At 37.2% G+C, this 19,125-nt stretch overlaps 2 protein-coding genes across 8 annotated transcripts; both read left to right on the top strand.

Annotated features, from left to right (window-relative positions):
• The first annotated feature begins 2,696 nt into the window (after nucleotides 1-2,696).
• On the top strand, nucleotides 2,697-5,038 carry LOC112292152 (uncharacterized). Its single transcript, XM_024540333.3, has 2 exons — nucleotides 2,697-3,908; nucleotides 4,020-5,038. The coding sequence occupies exons 1-2, from the start codon at nucleotides 3,289-3,291 to the stop codon at nucleotides 4,732-4,734; spliced, it is 1,335 nt and encodes a 444-aa protein (XP_024396101.1). The 5' UTR covers nucleotides 2,697-3,288; the 3' UTR covers nucleotides 4,735-5,038.
• Nucleotides 5,039-9,593: 4,555 nt separating this feature from the next.
• Nucleotides 9,594-14,450, top strand: LOC112292593 (uncharacterized). Of its 7 annotated transcripts, none has more exons than XR_016506606.1 (12): nucleotides 9,594-9,701; nucleotides 9,968-10,381; nucleotides 10,594-11,294; nucleotides 11,514-11,986; nucleotides 12,159-12,258; nucleotides 12,498-12,553; nucleotides 12,823-12,889; nucleotides 12,962-13,049; nucleotides 13,187-13,245; nucleotides 13,625-13,709; nucleotides 13,846-13,908; nucleotides 14,054-14,450. XR_016506606.1 is itself a non-coding variant. In XM_024541243.3 (12 exons), exons 2-12 carry the CDS (start codon nucleotides 10,141-10,143, stop codon nucleotides 14,171-14,173), a joined length of 2,031 nt encoding a protein of 676 aa, XP_024397011.1. In that variant the 5' UTR covers nucleotides 9,594-9,701; nucleotides 9,968-10,140; the 3' UTR covers nucleotides 14,174-14,450. The 7 variants fall into 7 exon arrangements, 4 of the variants coding, with proteins under 4 accessions (XP_024397011.1, XP_090112416.1, XP_024397010.1 ...); XR_002972781.3 differs by having other exon boundaries at nucleotides 10,106-10,381; nucleotides 13,843-13,908; XR_016506605.1 differs by having other exon boundaries at nucleotides 10,106-10,381.
• Nucleotides 14,451-19,125: the final 4,675 nt, after the last annotated feature.

Raw genomic sequence — 19,125 nt, forward strand, 5'->3', positions numbered from 1 at the left:
AAGTATGCAACACAACGTCTCCTAAACTATTACAGCCAATTCCACTACCTATGTCACATTGGAAGTATGTGACTATAGATCTCATTACGTATTTGCTATAGATGCCACACAATCATATTGTAGTTGTAATCTTTGTGGATTGACTCTTGAAGCAACTTCACTTGATTGTAATGTGCTTGAATATTTATGCCTCAATGCTTGTACAAGTCTTCTTCAATACTATCTTTTGTCACCATAGATTACTTCATGTCATCATTTCAAATGAAGATCCATACTTCTTGAGAAGTTTTGGCAAGCTTTGTTCATGCTATTAGGCACATGACTTGCAATATCTATGGCCTTCTATCCCCAAATAGATAGATAAATAGAGCGTGTAAATTAAATTTTGGAAGATATGTTGTGAGCATTTTTAGTAGTTCATTATAATGATTAGGATGAATATTTGACGCCCTTGGAATTTGCTTATAATAACAATATTCAAGCAAGTATCAATTATTGACCATTTTTTTTTAACATCAGTCAATATTTGATTATGCGAGTAATTCTTTATTGTTCCATCAACACCAATAATTTAATACCAAAGGAGTTTATATAATGGCTTACAACGACCTTACAAGAGGTACGGCAATACTTCCTTACTACATAGAATTGACAAAAGCGGTATACACATAATTACTAGCAACATAAGACCTTTCGTGAAGGTGATTAGGTGTTATTTTCCAATACCAATTTGCCACTTCCTACATCAATCTAAATTCGTAAATTGGCACATTGGTGGCATGGACCTTTCTGCATTTCTATAGTGATTTTTGATGTTGCATATCGCCTCAAGCTTTTGCAACATATTTGGATCCACCTAGTATAAACAAGACTAGTTAGGGTCTTTAGAGGCATATGGTGAAGTATGACTTTAGACTTTTTTTCTTAATAAAGTTTGGTTTTACATCTTCTTATTCTATTTAATTCTCTTCTATTTCCGTTTGCTTAGTTTTGTCTTTTGCGTCCTATTCTGTTTAATTCTGTTCAGTTTTGTTCTAATCCATTTTGTCCTACCTTATAATGAGGTTTTATATTGTTGTAGATTAGAAGGATCTTAGACTCTTGAGATAGACTGGTCCTTTTTTAGCTAAGATCATTTTAATATTTTTCTATAAATTTTTATTTTTTATTATATATTAAAGTTTTTATTTTAAAAAAATTAATAAAAAATATTATTTAGCATAAAAAATCAATTGACACATTTGGATATATTTTTTATTGCAACATTGTGTAGTAATGCATGAATTACTTATATATATATATATATATATAATTGACTAACTTATGTAGACCACTAATATTGTTGGATACAAAAATGAATTAATAAATAAATAAAACTGAACTTGCTCATGATGCTCATGTGGATGAATACCAATATTCAAAATGCCACCTATCTTTGTGAAGGGTGTTTCTGAGAAATTTCTTCCTAAGATCTTTTTTTTCCTTTTTTGCTGCCCACTTATTATAATCCCTCACCTACTACAACAGCAATAACAACAAAAACAGTGAATGGAACAATATTCTCCGGTCAATGCTCCTCCTTCTGACACCCTTACTTTCTCACACATCCCCTTGTTGATCATAATAACAACGTCACTCTCTCTCTCGTATGGTGAAGAATAAACGATGAATGAATTCGTGTCCACGGCGCCGGCTTCATGATTTTGCCCTGCCCTGCCCTTCCCTGACTGATTGACTGACTGATAGACTGACTGACTGGCTGAGCCAAGTGTGGCAAAGCTGCATGCATGCCTGCCTCGGAGGTCGCCCCCAGTGAAACTCAAATAGGATACGGCACCCCACAAAACCCCCACCTCAAGCAAAGTCCACAGTTTTCTAAAGGTACACCATTGATGTTGTACTCTCTTTCTCACTCACTCACTCACTCACTCGCTCACTGTGGGGCACCTCAAAACCCCTCTCTCTAGATGTGTGTATCTAGCCGTGTCATGTCACTCACTGCGTATCAGTCCACAAGTATGGCCTTCAAGCACAAGATCATTGTGACGCAGTTGGAGTGATTCATTTAGGAAGGTAATTGGGGAGCTTCCACAATGACTTCTGTGTGCAGAGCCGTAGTAGTAATAATAATAATAATAATAATAGAAGATATAAAAATAGAAATATTACAGAAATAGAAAGATACCACGAGGGTATAATGATTCTCCGACGAAACCAGTGCCGAACACTCAAAAAACGTTGCAGTGGTTCTCATCCAGTTTTATCGTCTTGTGGTGGAGAATACATCTAAAATGTTCCTTAAACGGGAGTTGCTTCTACAAAAAAAAAAAACGTCGTCGCCAGCTGGGTGCGAACTCGACGGAGCAAAGTTGGGGATTTTCGAGATTGGAAAAGAATGGTTCTAGCAGCTTGGAAATCCACGCACAAAAAAAAAACAAAAAAAAACAAAAAACAAAAAACAAAAGAAAAACACTAAACTGTAGCATCATCGCTACATGTCCGCGCCATGGGACGGTTGATGATTTGATTCTCTGTCTGGTTTAGATTCTTCGCTCACTGACCGCATAGAAGGTACACACAAGGTACTGGACTGTACTTTTCGTGGGTCCCCCGACTGAAATTTATCTGGACGAGGTCGTTGAAGTTGGTTTGGAGCAGTGCATGTTACCGTTGATATTGCGAGGAGATGGAAGCCACGGTGGGTGGGGATTCACGGATTTGCATGCAGCCGTCGGAGTCCGCTCTTCATTTATTGACGAATGTGGATAAGAAATGGGGGTGAAGCGGGGCGAGAGCTGTGTCGTTGATGGTGCACTGAGAAAGGAGTGTCTCTCTGGTTGTGCTTTGTTGGGTTCTGCGTGTCGCTGCCTCTGCTTTTGTAGATTGCCGTTTTGATTCGTAGAACTCCCTGATTCTGGACGAAAGTTCGCTGGTCTCTTGCTGCATGCAGAAAGCAACTGTCCCCACATGCGATGAGGCAGAGTTTGATAGCGAGCGTGTATGCCCATGCGCAGAAGTCACGGTTAGAACGTGCAGCGATTCCATTTGCACGCATTTGGTATTTCCGAGTTTGTGGAGACGTGTTTTAAGTTTCTCGCGCCCCACTAGCCAGTGTGATTGCCCGTCGAGAGACTGGAAACGGGCGTAAACGCGATGGTTTAGTTTGACAGAATGATGGAACTCGGTTCGCAAACACAACAATCTGTAGGGAATGTTAAGGTTTCTTTGTGAGGTCCCTCGTTCCCGCAAGTCCTTCCGTACCTGTAGGTAGATAGATTCCTAGAAAATATGACGCACAAGGTGGACCCAGAATTGAAGCCTGTACTGTCGTTGCTCGGGTCTCGCCCCGGAGCGCAGGCCGTGGAGGCAGCCAAGCAGGCGCTGGCTCGCATCGACTCGCAGATATCTGCAAACGGTGTAGGAGAGTTGCCCATGGCGAAGATTGAGGCATTACAGGAGGCAGCGGAGAAGGAGAAGCTTCCTTACTTAGCTGTGATCCAGTTGGAGATGCTCCATCAGTCCTATGAGGACCTCTTGAAGAAATCTAGCAACACTCCATCCTCCCTGCCGAATTCAGAAAGTATCGATTTGGCTGTTGAGCTGGAAAAGACAATCGCATCGGCCTCCACCGAGAAATTGGAACATTTCGAATTCTGCGGCAAGGAGTTGAAGAACATCCCTCGATCATTAATGTCCATTACCTGTCTTTCGTCGCTGAATCTCTCGAATAATCAATTGGAGGTAGTGCCAAGTGAAATCGGTGATCTTGTGAATCTGGTGGCGCTTAATGTGCACTCCAACAAGCTGAAGAGCCTGCCGGAAAGTATTGGGAACCTCTCGAAGCTTAAAATTCTCAACGTATCAGGAAATCTGCTGAAAGCTCTCCCCGAGAATCTAAGCAGTTGCAGGTATGCACAAACTTTGTTTTGCGGCTTCATGTTCTCCGTCACATCTACAAAAAAAATTGCGCGCTTTTTGAGAATTCTACCACAGTTTCTGATTGTGTTGATCGTTTGCAGTGAACTAGTGGAACTGAACGCCAACTTCAACCAATTGGAGACTTGGATGCCAGTATTCGGGTGGAAACTGGTCAAGCTGCGGAAGTTAGAGTTTCAATTCAACAACCTTGTAGGACTGCCGGAATCTTTCGGTCACCTTAAGGAATTGAAACACCTGGATCTCCGCAACAACCATCTCCGTGGTCTCCCCTTGTCCATCGGAAGTCTTTCACATCTCGAAACCCTAGATCTGAGCAGAAACTTCAGCAACCTCTGCACTCTGCCCGACACCATTGGCAACCTTGCGTCTTTGTTAACGTTGGATCTCAGCTTCAACCAAATCCGTGAGCTCCCCCCTGCACTTGGCAAACTCAAGAATCTCAAGAACTTGATGCTCGATCAGAACCCACTCGTTGTGCCTCCTAAGCGGGTGATCGAGCACAGCCAGGAAGCTGTGCTGGCCTACCTGCTGGATCTCCTTGAAAACGGCGTCGAATCCAAGCAATCGGCTGTGGGACAAATCAGGAAGAAGGTGAGCCCAAGGTCACCGGGAAGAGCATCGGTGGCTTGTTTAATGATTCCTGGTAATCCTCGCCATGACCACGCCGGTGGGTGGGTTCCCGTCAGACCAGGCAACACATGGATGCGGAGTTTCTTAGGCCAATTCATGTGTGGGGGCCTTATGGGTGGCAACACATTGCGATGGCAAGAACATCACTCGGATGACGACTATTAATGTCTTTCTCTCTTGTATTTCCAGTAGCAGATTCGAAGCAACTGACTCTCACATCCCAAACCCCTTTGTCAATATATATATATGCCGCAATTAGCACACCTTGGTAATTTAGTTTCAGACATGGACCGCCTATTTGTCAAGACTATGGTGACGTTGAAATGGTGTGTGCTATTGCTAAAGAGTGCACCTCGATTCTCGTTGTAAATACAGCTCTGACAGTAATGTACTAGACTGTCTGAAATGTGAGGTATTTCCTGCGAAACCTTTGATGGTTAACAGATGAGAAAACGTTAATCTTTGAGCATTCCCAAAGTCGCATAGCTGCCGTAGCGAATTCAACATTCGTACTCAAAATTTTATGTACCCAATTGACGCACGCAATTGGCACACTCCCCTGCGAAGAAAATCATCTCCCCACTCTGAACAGCGTAAAATCTGGCAACCATTGATCTTCATCACAACTGAACAATGTTATCCACAACTCAATATTTCTGATAATTTACAGCCCACGGCCATAACACACCAACTACCTAAGATGAACAATCAATCTGGCCTTAATTTGACGGCACCAAGACCAGCTTTAATTTTAAGGCTGTCAAAGAGAATCTCCTACTCTCTTTCAGTGGCAGTATAAATACATCGTCGGAGATCCTGAATTTCGTGTGGTACGCAACCGACAGCGGATTCAGCAATCGTTGGCAGTCTTTCATCCACCGTGAAGTATAAGTCTTTTGCTGTAGAGGCCCATCTCTCCCCAGGTCAATTACTTAGTAGTTCGCAAACAACTGACACAAATGGGCAAGTAAGTCGTCGCAGGTTGATACGACGACAACAACAGCAACCCATGAGCCCACCGTGACAGGAAAGTCTGAGCACAATGCTTCACCATGAAGTGAGACTCCAGCACCATGAGGTTATGTCAATCGAGCTGTGCACAATCACCCCTTGCTCCACCATCGCAGAGGCTGCATTGCATTTCTGATATCGACGACATTGTGAAGAAGAATCCAAGTGCAGCTGAGTGAAATTGTTTACTTGCTGGCATGCTCCCTCCCTGATTGTTTGTTTCATCCACCTCCTCCTACTTACTCTACTAAGCTGTTGATTTTTCACTTCCTTGCTAGTGTTGGCTCCGGGTTTCCACGTCCCTTGTCCTCGAAGCTATTTCGTGTTTGTTCGTGGATTTGAATAGATGCAACATTTCCATGTGCGGGTGGAACAACATTCCATGATTATATCAAATTTATACAAGTTTTAGAATATTAAAATTATATATATTATTTGAAATAACTATGATTTTCTTTTCTTGTTTCTTTTGATATATACTACTACAATTTTTTCTTCAGGTTAGTATTTTCTAAATAATATATATATATATATATATCTCTCTCTCTATATATATATATATAGAAAAGACTATTATATTGATTTTATGTATATGATTGTTTCTAAAATTCAAAATGACTAGTTATGAGATTTAAATAAAAATAAAAATAAAAAAACACTTTTTTTTCTATACAAAGGAGTGTTTTTTAAAGTATTCAATTCGTTTCTAAAAATAATTATCAACTTTAAAACTTGTAGTGGCACAACTGCATCACACTATTTCTATGCATAGAATAAACTCAAAGCATCTAATGTTTTTTTAACAAAATTTTGCACTCAAACTCAGCAAAGAATTTTAAAATTTATTTTAGATTATTTCAAATTCTAAAGATCTACCACTTAAAGTTGGATTTACAACATCTTTGAGGTTTAAAGATATATTTTACAGTAATAATCAGTATTTTTATAACTTTCAAAGTAATGAAGAGTAAAAATTAGTATTCACAAAAAATAAAAGAATTTTCTTACATTTTTAAAAATACTTATATAAAATATACTGATTGTATTACATATAGGTATGACTTTTAGAATTATAATAATTAACTTGTATGGTAGAAAGATTACATTATAATAATATTTTAAACATAACCAAATCAAAGTTTTGATTAATAAAGGAATTTATAGTGAAAATAGGTCTAAAATGCAACATTCTAGCCAAAATATTTTGAGTTACACTAATAAATAAAAATTACAAAAAGAAAAATTGCAAGTCATTAAAAAATTAAGAATTTGGTTTTAACAAAATCATTTTTTTAAAAAAAAAATAATAATAATACTAAAAACTCGGACAACTTGGTTTAAGATAAAAACACAATATTCCCATTGCAACTACTATTTAGGCACCAAAGGAGTTGTCTGCATATATTAATAAAAATAAAATATTTACAGACATACAAAAATATTTTAATTCTTTTAAAGTAGATTGAGGTAATTTATACGAGTTACCTCTGAAAAAATGATTTTTGAATGTTAATATTGAACCAAAGTTTAAGGAAGATGTAGAGAATTTAATTCAATCAATTCTTTTTGAATATATATATATATATATATATATATTTAGATTTTTACTTACAAAAATATAGAAAGAATTATTTACTAGTTAGAAAAAAATTATTTAAATAAAAAAATTAAAAGAAAAATCAAGGAATTCTTAATATAAAACAAAAACTGAAAAAAATTATTGCATGGAAGAAAATAAATCCATATAAATTAACTTAATTTAAAGCACATCTAAAAGAGAAATTTTAAAAAATACTATTTTTTTTATCAAATTTATTCCTACAAAAATAACGGATTTAAATTCTTTACTTATGAAGTTTATATTTTAAAACTTTATTATAATATAAAAACATAAAATTAATAATTTAGAATTATTCCATAAATTAAGAAATTATTTATATTTACATTTTTGTACATGCATACATGGATCTAAAAAAATGGTACGAATTATTTTTTTAACATTTATTAAAATAATAAAATCAATTCTAAATATATTATTGAATTACATTTTAAAATTTTGTTTTGATTTTTCATGATTATCTTTAAAGTTGTTTCTATTAAATTGGAGTTATATTAATTAAAATTTATATATTAAAAATTTATTTAATTTAGCAATATATAATAGATTTACATATTTCTTTGCTATAAAATCTAATATTTAAATCAATAGACTTGTCAAAATTAAAAAAAATAAATTCCATTTTTTACTTCTTTTTTTAAAAGAATAACTAAGAAAAGTTTATTAAAATTAAGCAATTAAAGTTTATCAAAAGCCGTAAATATGAACCTTATCTTAAATGGAAATGTTATGTGGTTTTTAAGATATATATTTTAAAAAAATAAGCATCAAATTAGTGATACAACCTTGATTTATTTGGTATGTTATATGTAGTATTTTTTTTTTTCTTCTTCCTTAAATATTTTGTACTTTTTTCAAATTAAAATATAGAAACCTGAAGATTTATAAATATTATGAATTATCAAATCAGTTATTTCTAATAAAACTCTCTTCTTAGTAAAATTATAATTTAATTAAAATGACCTTGTAAGTGTTAAAAGTCTAAATTTTAGCCAAAGAAATATAAATTTGTATTTATATTATTAATAAAATAAATATTATTTTATATATAAATCCCACTATTTCTACACCATAAATAAGCCATATTCCAAATATAATATTTTTTATATTTTTATATTATCTATATTATTCAATATTCACATTGTAGATTGTTTACAAGAAATATAGTATTTTGCAAAGATATTTAAACCAAATACTAACTTTCTTTTATTAATTTTTAATGAATTTTTAATGAAATTCATTCTTAGATATGTATATATATATATATATATATATATATATGTATACCTATTTAATCTTAATTTTTTTTTGAAATAATTTTTTACAATATTTTAAAAAAAAATTAATTAAAATTAAAATTTTGTATATTTTATAAAAAAATTATCATATTACTAAGGTTTTTTCTATTGACTTTCCGATTAGAATAAATCATGTTCTAAATTTTTAAAACAAAAGAATTGTTGCATTCAAAATAAGCAACAAAAGTATCCTAAGAAATTTAAAATACATACATATTATGAAGTTACAAGACTTTATTAACTTTAAATTTAACTACATACATAAGATTCATAGAATGAAAATTACTAAGATTGTTGTAGAAATATTTCATAACTAAAAACCAACTATATATTTGGAAAAGTTTATAATCTAAAGAGCATAATTTATTTAAAAACCATTGCTCATTGATTAAAACTCGATCAATAAAAATTAGTTTTATGAAAGAAATATACATAAAGTGGTATCTATCAAATTTAGTGTGATTTAAAGAATGTTCAAAGACCAAATTCTTTGTATCACTCCATGGGTTGATTCAATAATACTCCCCTTCAAACCCATATCTTCCAAAAAGTGTTTATTCCAAATAATGTGTGAAATCTCTCGTGAATGACAAAAAAAGCGTATAAAAAGTAATGGGGAAACGTTTTAGGGCTCTTATAAAAGTAAAAAGGAAGAGGATGTCCTCAAAACGGGATGTGATGGGCAGGAGGGCCACATCACAACAGCGATCACGACGACACCTGATCTCTAGGTCTCTTGCATCTCCACCCTCCGTTCTACCCCCCTTGCAGATCGACGGTACCGGGTCAACTACGTACCGCCCAACCAGAGAGAGGTTTCGCAGCGCGGGTGGGGGGAGTTCCACCCCTTCCCGCCCACTCAGCCTCCACCACGTGACCCTACTATTTAACTCCACGCGTCCACATCACTGACTAGTCCACTTGGACCTGCGCCCGCGACTTTGTTCCGAAAAGTAAAAGCATCCTGGCTGAGGATAGATTTCATTCGCACATTATCTCGCCATCGCCAGTGGCCGTGTATTCGACCAAGCTCCACTCTCCCCCTCGCCGCTACTGTATATTACTGACAAGATTTTCTGTATTGTACCCGGCACTTGTTTGTTTGAGAATCCAACACAGGCATTTCTCACGGACAGGTTTGGTTGATTGTTTGATTGATTCTAGAGCAAAGATTGTGAACGGCAAGTAATTGGCTGCGCAGCCAGGTGAGGGTTTGAGATTTCGCTCGAGGCTTTAGACCCGAACTTTGTGACTGTGTTATTGGGAGATGTGTTGAGTTTTTCTTGTGTTTAAGATTGGAGATTATGTGGTATGGTTCTAGAGGTGATTTGAGAGTGATTGTGTGGTTAAAAGTAGAGTGTACAGTGGGGAAATATTGATTGAGACGGTGGCGTTTGTGTGAATTCTGGCCGTATTTGAGTCTGGAAATGACAATCTGATTTGTTATCCTCTATGTTTTTGGCTATGGCAGGGGAATGAATTGTATATTTTCGGAGGGAGTCTTGAGGTGCTGAGGTAGCGTTTTCTAGAAGTTGCATAGGTGAAGGGAAGCTCTTGATGAAAATTTGGAGCTCGAATTGATAACGCACATGTGTTTTTGGATGGGCAGAGGTTTTGTTCGGACAATTGGAGGGAATTCCGAGTATGTCGATGGCAGTAGTTTGCGCACATTTGAATCTGCTCGGTCCTAGTATTGTTGCCACTGAGGCCAAAAGCTGCAGTAGATGTGATGAAGTGTCATCATCAGGGAGATTTGATCCTCGCCAGCGGAAGGCTTCTGGAGGTCGTAGAGGATACACGTCTCTGATTTGCCGAGCTACTGGTGTCGGCTCAACCCCTGAGTCGACGCCACAGCGGGCAGATAACCAGCGGCGTCGAACGTCACGTGAGTGCCGCAACATTTTTGTCTTGCTCAAATTATGCAATAGTTCAGTATCATGGACTACCTCTTGAATGACCCCTCATGTCAAAGTTATCAGTAGCATAAGTTTCGTGTTCTGACATTCCATCTGTGAATACGTACCATGTATCCATGCTTGGAATTTTGATTTTATGTCAGCTGTCGCTGAATTTTCAATTTTGCTCCTGTTTCTGTAGAAGTTAGCAAGGGATCGACACCTCGCACGCCTACTTCCAAGCCGGTCGAGAAACCGGATGAATCGAAGATTGACGCAGAGCTAAATGCCATCAATGACGACACAGAATATGAAAATGACGACGTGGAGTATGGAAATGATTTTGAAGAGGGGGAAGAAGAGGAATACGACGTACAAGATGACAGTAACGAAGGGTTAGGTGATCGAGCTGATGAGGCAGTCGGTGCTGTTGCGGATGCCGCTGGAGTTCCTAGAGACGATGCCACCGTCAACAGGGCGAAGAGAACTGGAAAACGAGTGGGTGACAATTTGGAAGACATTCAGGCGGAGGGTCAGGAATCGGCTAGAGCAGTGTCGGGCTCTGCTAGCTACGCCGCTGACACTAGTGGGAAGAGACTACAGAAAGCCGGCGAACGTGTAGGAAAGAATTTGGAAGAGGTTGGAAAGGCTGGTCAAACTGCGTTTGGAGAAAGTGGAGATGTTGTCAATCAGCAAGCGGGGAAAGCGGTGGACAACGTTCAGGAAGGACTTGAGGAGGCTGGAAAGACAGCTCAAGACTTGGCTAGCATTGCACAAGATAATGCAGAGGACGCCGGCAAGCAGTTACGTAAGGCTGGAGAAAATATCACTGGTGATCTTCAGGACGTTGGCAAAGAGGGACAGAAGGTGTTGCAGAGAGGTGGCGAGGCTGTCGCTGATCAGGTAATGGATACCACTATGCTTCCTTTCGTTAATTTCCGTGTAAATTTGAGTTTTTATGAATATATATATATATATATATATATATATATAAGTATTTGTGCATTGCTACACACACAGATACATATGTTTGTGTGTTTCCTTCACATATTCTTGTCTTGTTACTGTATGCAATCAACCAATGTGTTGACATGCATTTGTATATTTAATGTAATTTTGCAGATAAAAGATGCATTGCCTGATGATTTGAGTCGACGAGGTGACAAGATACAGAAGGATGCAAATCGAGCTGTACGAAAGACAGTGAAGAAAGTAGAAGAATCAGCTGATAGAGTACAAGACCCAATCGAGAAGGCTGTCAATGCGTCAATGGATGCTGCAGCAGCAATTGGAAATGAAGTTTTCAGACTTGGTGATTCGCTTATTGAAGCAGTTGAAGAAGCTACTGGTATGTCAGGACCTGACCGGTCATCTAGCAGACCTCAAATGAGGGAGGGAGAATCCGAGAAGAATGAATCAGAGGAGTTGGTTGGGGGTAAATATAGGTCTGCTGGTAAGAGCGTTATAAGAAAATATCAGGGTGGTGTTCGGGAGGGAGGCAATGACTCTCAAGAAGAAAGTGAAGATCATCAGGAAGATGATGCTTTCTCAGGCTACACTGTTCTTGTAGCTGGTGCTGCTGGAAGAACTGGCAGGTGTGCATCATGTCTTGACATGCTCTGTTTTGGCATATATATTCAACGATTTGCGTCGTAGCTAATGTCTGTTTAATTACATGGATAGAAAATTTGATCGATAATATGTGATTTTCTTCTCAACTCACACCTCGCAACAAAGATGTATGATTTCAATTTTGGAATTTTGTAGGTTGATAGTAAAAGATCTTGTCGCGAAAGGCGCGACTGTGCGTGCGTTGGTGCGCAACGTGTACAAAGCAAGAAACTTGAAACAGTTGCAAGGCGCACAGGTAAAATCTATCTGTTTGTTTTTTCACAAGAAAACCTGTCAGACTTGCGCTTTAACTCTTTAACAATTACGTGGTTCCGTGATTGCATAAGTGGTATCTTTATCAATGGTAATTCGTGTGAGCTTCTGGAGAACCTTATTGTGATTCTAAAAAATCTCGACGCGGTGAAAATCAAAATATTGTGATCCGAATGTTTTGTGTTCAATGTTATTCACTATATGTAATTTGATGATGTGCAGTTAGTTGAGGGAGATATTTACAACTACGAAGTAGTGAAAGAAGCGATGGCTGGAAGGTATATAATACTGACACATTTATCTGGAAAAAAAATATGGTTATACTGATTTCACTTGTGTAATATACTGTATCTCAATCTTAGAAGCTAGGTGCCCGTTTTTCAATACTAAAAGTCAGAACACACAAGTATTGTTTATGTTTGAGAAAGCGTGTGCAGTTGAAAATCATCAATGTTCATATTCTGAGTAGTAAGATAGCTTTGACTCTAAAAGAAGCTTACATTGGTTGTAGATGTTATGAATCTCACATATTTATGTTTTTATGCAGCAATGTTGTCATCTGCGCTGTTGGAGCTCGAGGTTTAGGTTCACTTGACCTTGTGGAAGCATACAAAGTAATCACTCTCACTTAACATGTTGCATTATTTTATTCTTATCATCATTCATCGTAACGTTCTAACTTTTAGTGAAATGTGTGATCAAATTTTGTAGACGGAATATGAGGGAGTGCTGAATTTGATTTCGGCTGCAAAGAATCAAGGAGATGTGAAGAAGGTTAGACAAAATACTTAACTTCTTATAGTCATCAGTGTTTACAACTCGGCTCTAAGTCACATAGACTTCTCCTTTTATGTTATGATTGATCCCTCAAATTCAGATTCTATAAAAAAATTGTTTTGTGCTCTTTACAGTTCGTCTTCATCACGACAATTGGGGTCAACTATCTTCAAGTTGTCCCACTCCTTTACTGGTGAGTACTGCTGCTAAACTTGCAATTTCATCATTAAATTACTAAATCAACTCCAAAGTAATGTTATTAGATGAAGCTACATCAATTTTGAGTAAATAATGAAATTAATCATTTAAATATTAGTTTGTTTCAAACTATTTATTGAGTTTAAAGTTATTGTAGTCTTGAACTAGCATATACAAGTGATGATTTATATTAGCTTAATTGATTTCCGTTAGTTTTTTCTCTAAGCCATCAATATATCTAAACCAGATTTGGATTTGATTATTATGCATGATGAGTACTATTTTTTTTCATTTGATTTGTACAAGTCTTGATGATTCATGTCAAAGATGTCTCCAATTTACAAGCACTTCTAACGTTTTTTATGACCTCTCAGGAAACGCCAAGCGGAATTGTTTTTGCAACGTTCGGGCCTCGACTACACTATTGTGCGCCCAGCTGGATTGACTGGTGAAAGAGGGGTATGTAGTCGAATATTTACATTGTATTGAAATTACTTTGTTTTAGTATGTGGGTTTAGTATTGTTGATGTGGTAGATATCTTCCGCTTTCACTTGTCTTCGGAAACTAAAGATTAACTGATGTATCCTGCAGCAGAGCGACCGCGTCGAGTTAAGGCCTGCAGACAGCCTGTTCATGGGCGGAATTAGTCGTCAGAAGGTAAGGGTGGAGAAGAAAATTGCATGATACAATCAGAAAAGGTGTGAAGACTTTTGGTATTGTTGAGCAAATACAGTTCTTTTCTGTGTGTGTGTGTATATACACTTCAAATTTTCACTTCGCTAAATATACTTGGTCACTGCAGGTGGCCGAAGTCTGTGTATCAGCCATGGTAACGCCGTCTGCTTCAGACAAAATCGTGGAGGTTGTAGGTGGCAGTGGACGAGTGAGGAGGAGCATTGAGGATCAGTTCGAGAGTATTTAAATCCACTATGCTGGAATTGCTATATTTTTGTACCCAAAGCTTTTGATGTTTAGGTCATTCTAAATAGTCGTAGCAATGAGAGTGCTGTATATTACCACTAGAAATACCTCAAAGCAGAGTTAGATAGACCAATTACTCCGAAGTCATAACTGTACAAAAAGTTGATTACCTGCACCATGGAATATTTATGGTATGCATTTAGTATTACACAGTAAACTACAAATGACTTCTGTAACTACATACTTGCGCATCGTAAGAACCATCGTTGTTATTCTCAGCTGCAGTATTTGTGAAACTGTATCGTCTTCGTCAGAGCTAGCCATTTGCGCGTGCCATCAGCCAGCTGCAGCAGATTCTGCGTGCTAAACACTATAACGAACAGCATCTGAGCCTGGCAGTGGTTCCAGGCAACTCGCATTGTAGAAATCTTCCACAATGGTATTTTCCTCTACACTTGGGAGGTAGTTTATTTCTCACACACTGGACCAAGCTCGTCTGTTGAAGATTTTTTCATCGACAATTAGCTTCTGGCAACAGCATTTGCTATACAGTGACATCGTGTAATCTCAATGGAATGATGTTTCTGAGCTAATATTAGCTGACAAAAAGAATGCAAAGCTCGTTATTGTCGTTCATCGTAGCATCGTTTGATGAAATCGACATTTTGAGATAGCTACATGGGCATGGATTGTGGACCTTCGAGCAAGAAGACTCCTTTTATTAATAAGATTATATTCCTTTCTCGTAATGAAAATTGTATCAACTTTTGTGCCTACTTTATGCATTTTGGAAAATATGAAAATTAAAATTATTAGCTCGAGTGACTACGAATATTTCAAGTGAGAAAGAGGATAAAAGCAAAGTAAAAACGTATCTGAATACCTACCAACTTAATCATTTGCTTTTGTGTACATTCTACAACATATTTCACTTTTATTTTTATTTTTAACCATTATATGATTTTTAAGTTTACACTTGGGCAAAAAAAATTGTACAAATGTGAAATTAAAAGTGAAGGGTTTCCACCTTTTTTTAAAGTATTTTAGTTCAGTAAAGAGAAATGAATAATCTACTTTACATGCATGAGGTAACTTCAACTAAACTCTATATATATTACATCTAAAAACACATAAGAAACTTTACAAGAATTCAGAAGTCCATATCTATAATGTAAAATGATATAAAAATGCATGTTAAATTCTTTAAAATATTGAAATTTGTAGTACTGTAATTATGAGAAAAAAAAAATAAAAAAAGATAAAAAATAGTTCAGAATAATTTTCCTCAATTCAATTCCCATTACAAATTTTATTCAAGTTATTCAATATTAGTAAGGAAATGAAGTTTATCATTATTTATATTTCAAAAACACATCATTTTACTTCTGATATTCTACAAACCATATCATAATTTAAGAGCACCACTGTTTTCATTCAACGTCAAAATTTCACACACCAATAAACATGATCTCTATAAGCCAGCGACTGCTTAAATAGAGACACTTGGAGGTACCTTTTCTTTTCTTTACTTTAACTCTCCTTCCAACGTGTCAACCGATGTGACATCCGACGTGTCATGCAGAGGTTCCAGAAGCAACCCACACAAGTGGAAGCATACAAATCCAGCAGCACCGCATGAGAAAGCATCCACCCACAGTCACTCAGTTTGTTGAAACTTCGGCGCGTGACATGCATCACCAGATCGGCGACAACGCCATGGATCTGAAAGACGATGATAAGGTGTGCTTTCTTTACGACATTATCTAGTTATTCAACCCAAGTCGGCTCCGCACTACTGCTACAGCCCCTGAATTGATTCCTGCGCGTCACCAACACCGCACCAATTCAGGAAAAACTGCGACCCATCGACCGAAACCATCTGCCGACACCACCAGCAGATGAAACTGGGACCGGACAATCCAGGCTCCTAGTGCAGATCGTGGTCTTTGAACCTCCGGGTTTGGTTTTGCTCACTGCCCTGAATCCTTCTCGAATCCCTCTACCCCGCTCCGGTTAAGTGAATGTGCCGCCAGTGCGACCTCGTGGTTCGAACCAGCTGAAGGAACCCTACAGTGCCGAAGCCCATGGTGTCGACACAGGCTGTTTTTTTTTTTTTTTTTTTTTTTTTTTTTGGTGGATGCTAGCGTTGGACAGGTTCGGTTGGGGTAGCTCACCGCAAAGAGCACCACCACGGCTTGATCGAAGCCATTTTCATGCCTTCTGGAGATGGTAGTGAGATTGGTGTGGAGGTCAAAAGCTAACAACATTCACAGTCAGCAATGGAATAGAAAAGATTGAGTTCTATCTGTATACTAGACGACGCGGAACAACACATTTTGAGATGACTTCGGATGTGGGTAAAATTTACTGAGGAAATGCTTGCATAGAGTTTTGATGGATTGAAGGGACTAGGATTGGAGTGCGGTGCTTTATGTGTGACTTATTACAAATTTTTGGATAATAAATAATGTGAAACTTTCTTAGATTACAAATAAAAGAGTGGAAATGAATATGGTATAATTATCATGAATACTTGAAGAAAGAGATTTAATTGTGGAAGTTTTGAGAATTCATATACAATTGCACATGGCATTATGAATGTGCTTGAATTTCTTGTTACAATGACTTTGCAAACATTTTCAACAATGTCATCAGTATAAATTCAAATATATATCTTTAATATTTAAATAAAACACATACAAGTCACGAAGACCTCTGCATCAGAATGATATAATTGTTCAAATGAACGGTATATGTATATGTTTTTTTGAACAGTGAAATAGCTGCATATAATTTGCTTATAAAACCTTAGAGAAGTGGACTTTTGCATCATTAATATTGTAGGACAGGGTGATCAATCAAAGTCTTCGCTATTGTGTTTCAACTTATGGATAATACATTCACGCCTCTGTCCAGCTCAAATGGGCTTGAAAACTGCCGGTCCGGTCAGGACGAATCACCGATCTCGTGCCAAAAGATGACACATTGAAGCCTCTGTCAAGACGAACTCATCGAGGAATGTTGATGCAAACTATTGAAAACCAAAAACAGAAACAGGAGGTGATGTTCAAGCCCCCTCAGAGATTACGATTCCATATTCCATATTAATAATAGAAATCCTTCAACAATGTCAAAGTAACGGTGTGTACGAACGAGGGGTCCTTTAAAAACTACGATCGGCATCGACCGCAGGCTTTAAACACCAGTCTGAAACCGTGGCCGGAACACCAGAGAAAAGGTGTTTCCATTATAATGAGAAAACAGGGATTGTACAACCAGGTGGATAATAGTGTTTGAATCATAGAATGCAGTTACGGTGTTCAGTCTTCCCTGACACGCTGTCATCCGGATGCAGGAGATATACTCACTGCCAGTGGCAGTAAATTCCCTGAGAATGACCCAGCGCTAGCAATCAAACTATCAGCAGCATCGTGGCCCACATTTTGTTCACGAGTCAGGCGTGACAATGCACCGCCCTTCGGCTCGTGAAGGTCCTCGTCATGCATGGCCAGAGCCCAACCTCACTCACCTAGCCACACACACCGCCCATAGAATCGTGATGCGATCTAGACCATCATCTTGAAGCACTGCAACTTTTCAGTGTGGAGGAAGAAGCTTGTGGCCGGGCTGGAGGGCGAAGACGAAGGCGTGTCTTCAGTTCCATATAGTATGAAGCTGCTGCTGCTTTAGAAGGCTTTCCAAGATGCCCGGGATGTGGACTCCGCGTAGCACGACGACAACGCGGCGCAACCGTGGTGGGCAATGCGAGGCTGGCGTAGCAGTGGCGCCCATCTCACCAGTGTAACTGTCACCGCATGTGGGCAGATTTTCCCCAGCGAGAAGTCCATTTGGAAGGTCCTGGAAGTGAAACAAAATAACAACTGGTCTGAAGCATTGTTGTCTGTCTCGCAGACTCGCATGACATGCCAGACTGCCAATGCTTGAATTGGAGCATTTGCAATGACGAGCTCGGCGTGCTATGCATCTGGCTGTCTGTCCTGTACACCTCTGTCTGTATCTGTGTGTCTGTTTGTGTTTGTGGATGTATAAGTATTTGTGAATCTATACATACATACACTCATATATATATATATATATATACATATACATATATTTATATTTAAAAGGTCTTGATCATACTGGAAGCATCGGGCAGAAAACGTAGATAAGTAAGGAACATGCATATGTGAAGTACCCCAAAAATGATTAATATTGTTTCATGTTCGCACAGACTCATGTTATTGTGAAGTCTCCAAGTTTTTATTATTTTTGATGTGAAACAATTGAGGAGAGAATAAACAAAAAAATTCAAAGGTATTCAGATGTATACATGAGTATATTCGACTTTTTAAAGTAATCTGAATAACTGCCGAATTGATGTTTTCTTGCATTAACAACATTAGCTTATGGGTGAAGACGGGAAATGTTAAATCTTTGATTTTTGGGTGGTCGATCCATAGAATAATGTTTCCATGCAGTTGTGAAGCTTGTTTTTTATTTTATTTTATTTTTTAATTTTTATTATTTTTATTTTTACTGTACCGTTTTTGTTGATACATATAAATTATTCGCTTATTTCATTTGAGGTTTATACATCAATATAGTTGTTGTGTCATTGAATCATTTTCACTGAATGAACAGTATTTCATAAGTCTATGATGTATTAATTGTCGTTTTGTTATAAATTTATCAAGTAATGTTTTTAAACCAAAAAACTTCTTGTATTAAATAAAAGGTTCAAATACAAATTTTACAATGGTTTTTATATTTATTTAATTCATATTCTAAGCATTTGGACCTTCAATCCCATTCTAATATATATACAATCCAATCATTACATCTATCCAACAGAATTTTTCTACTCAAATTTTATATTATTATTTCCTGTCTTTTAAAACATCATTAATATTTATTTTTTTATTGTTTTTTGAATGAATGAATGAATTTCTGATT

The sequence above is a fragment of the Physcomitrium patens genome, chromosome 15 (assembly GCF_059467195.1).
Source record: "Physcomitrium patens ecotype Gransden chromosome 15, ASM5946719v1, whole genome shotgun sequence".
Taxonomy (NCBI): Eukaryota; Viridiplantae; Streptophyta; class Bryopsida; order Funariales; family Funariaceae; genus Physcomitrium; species Physcomitrium patens.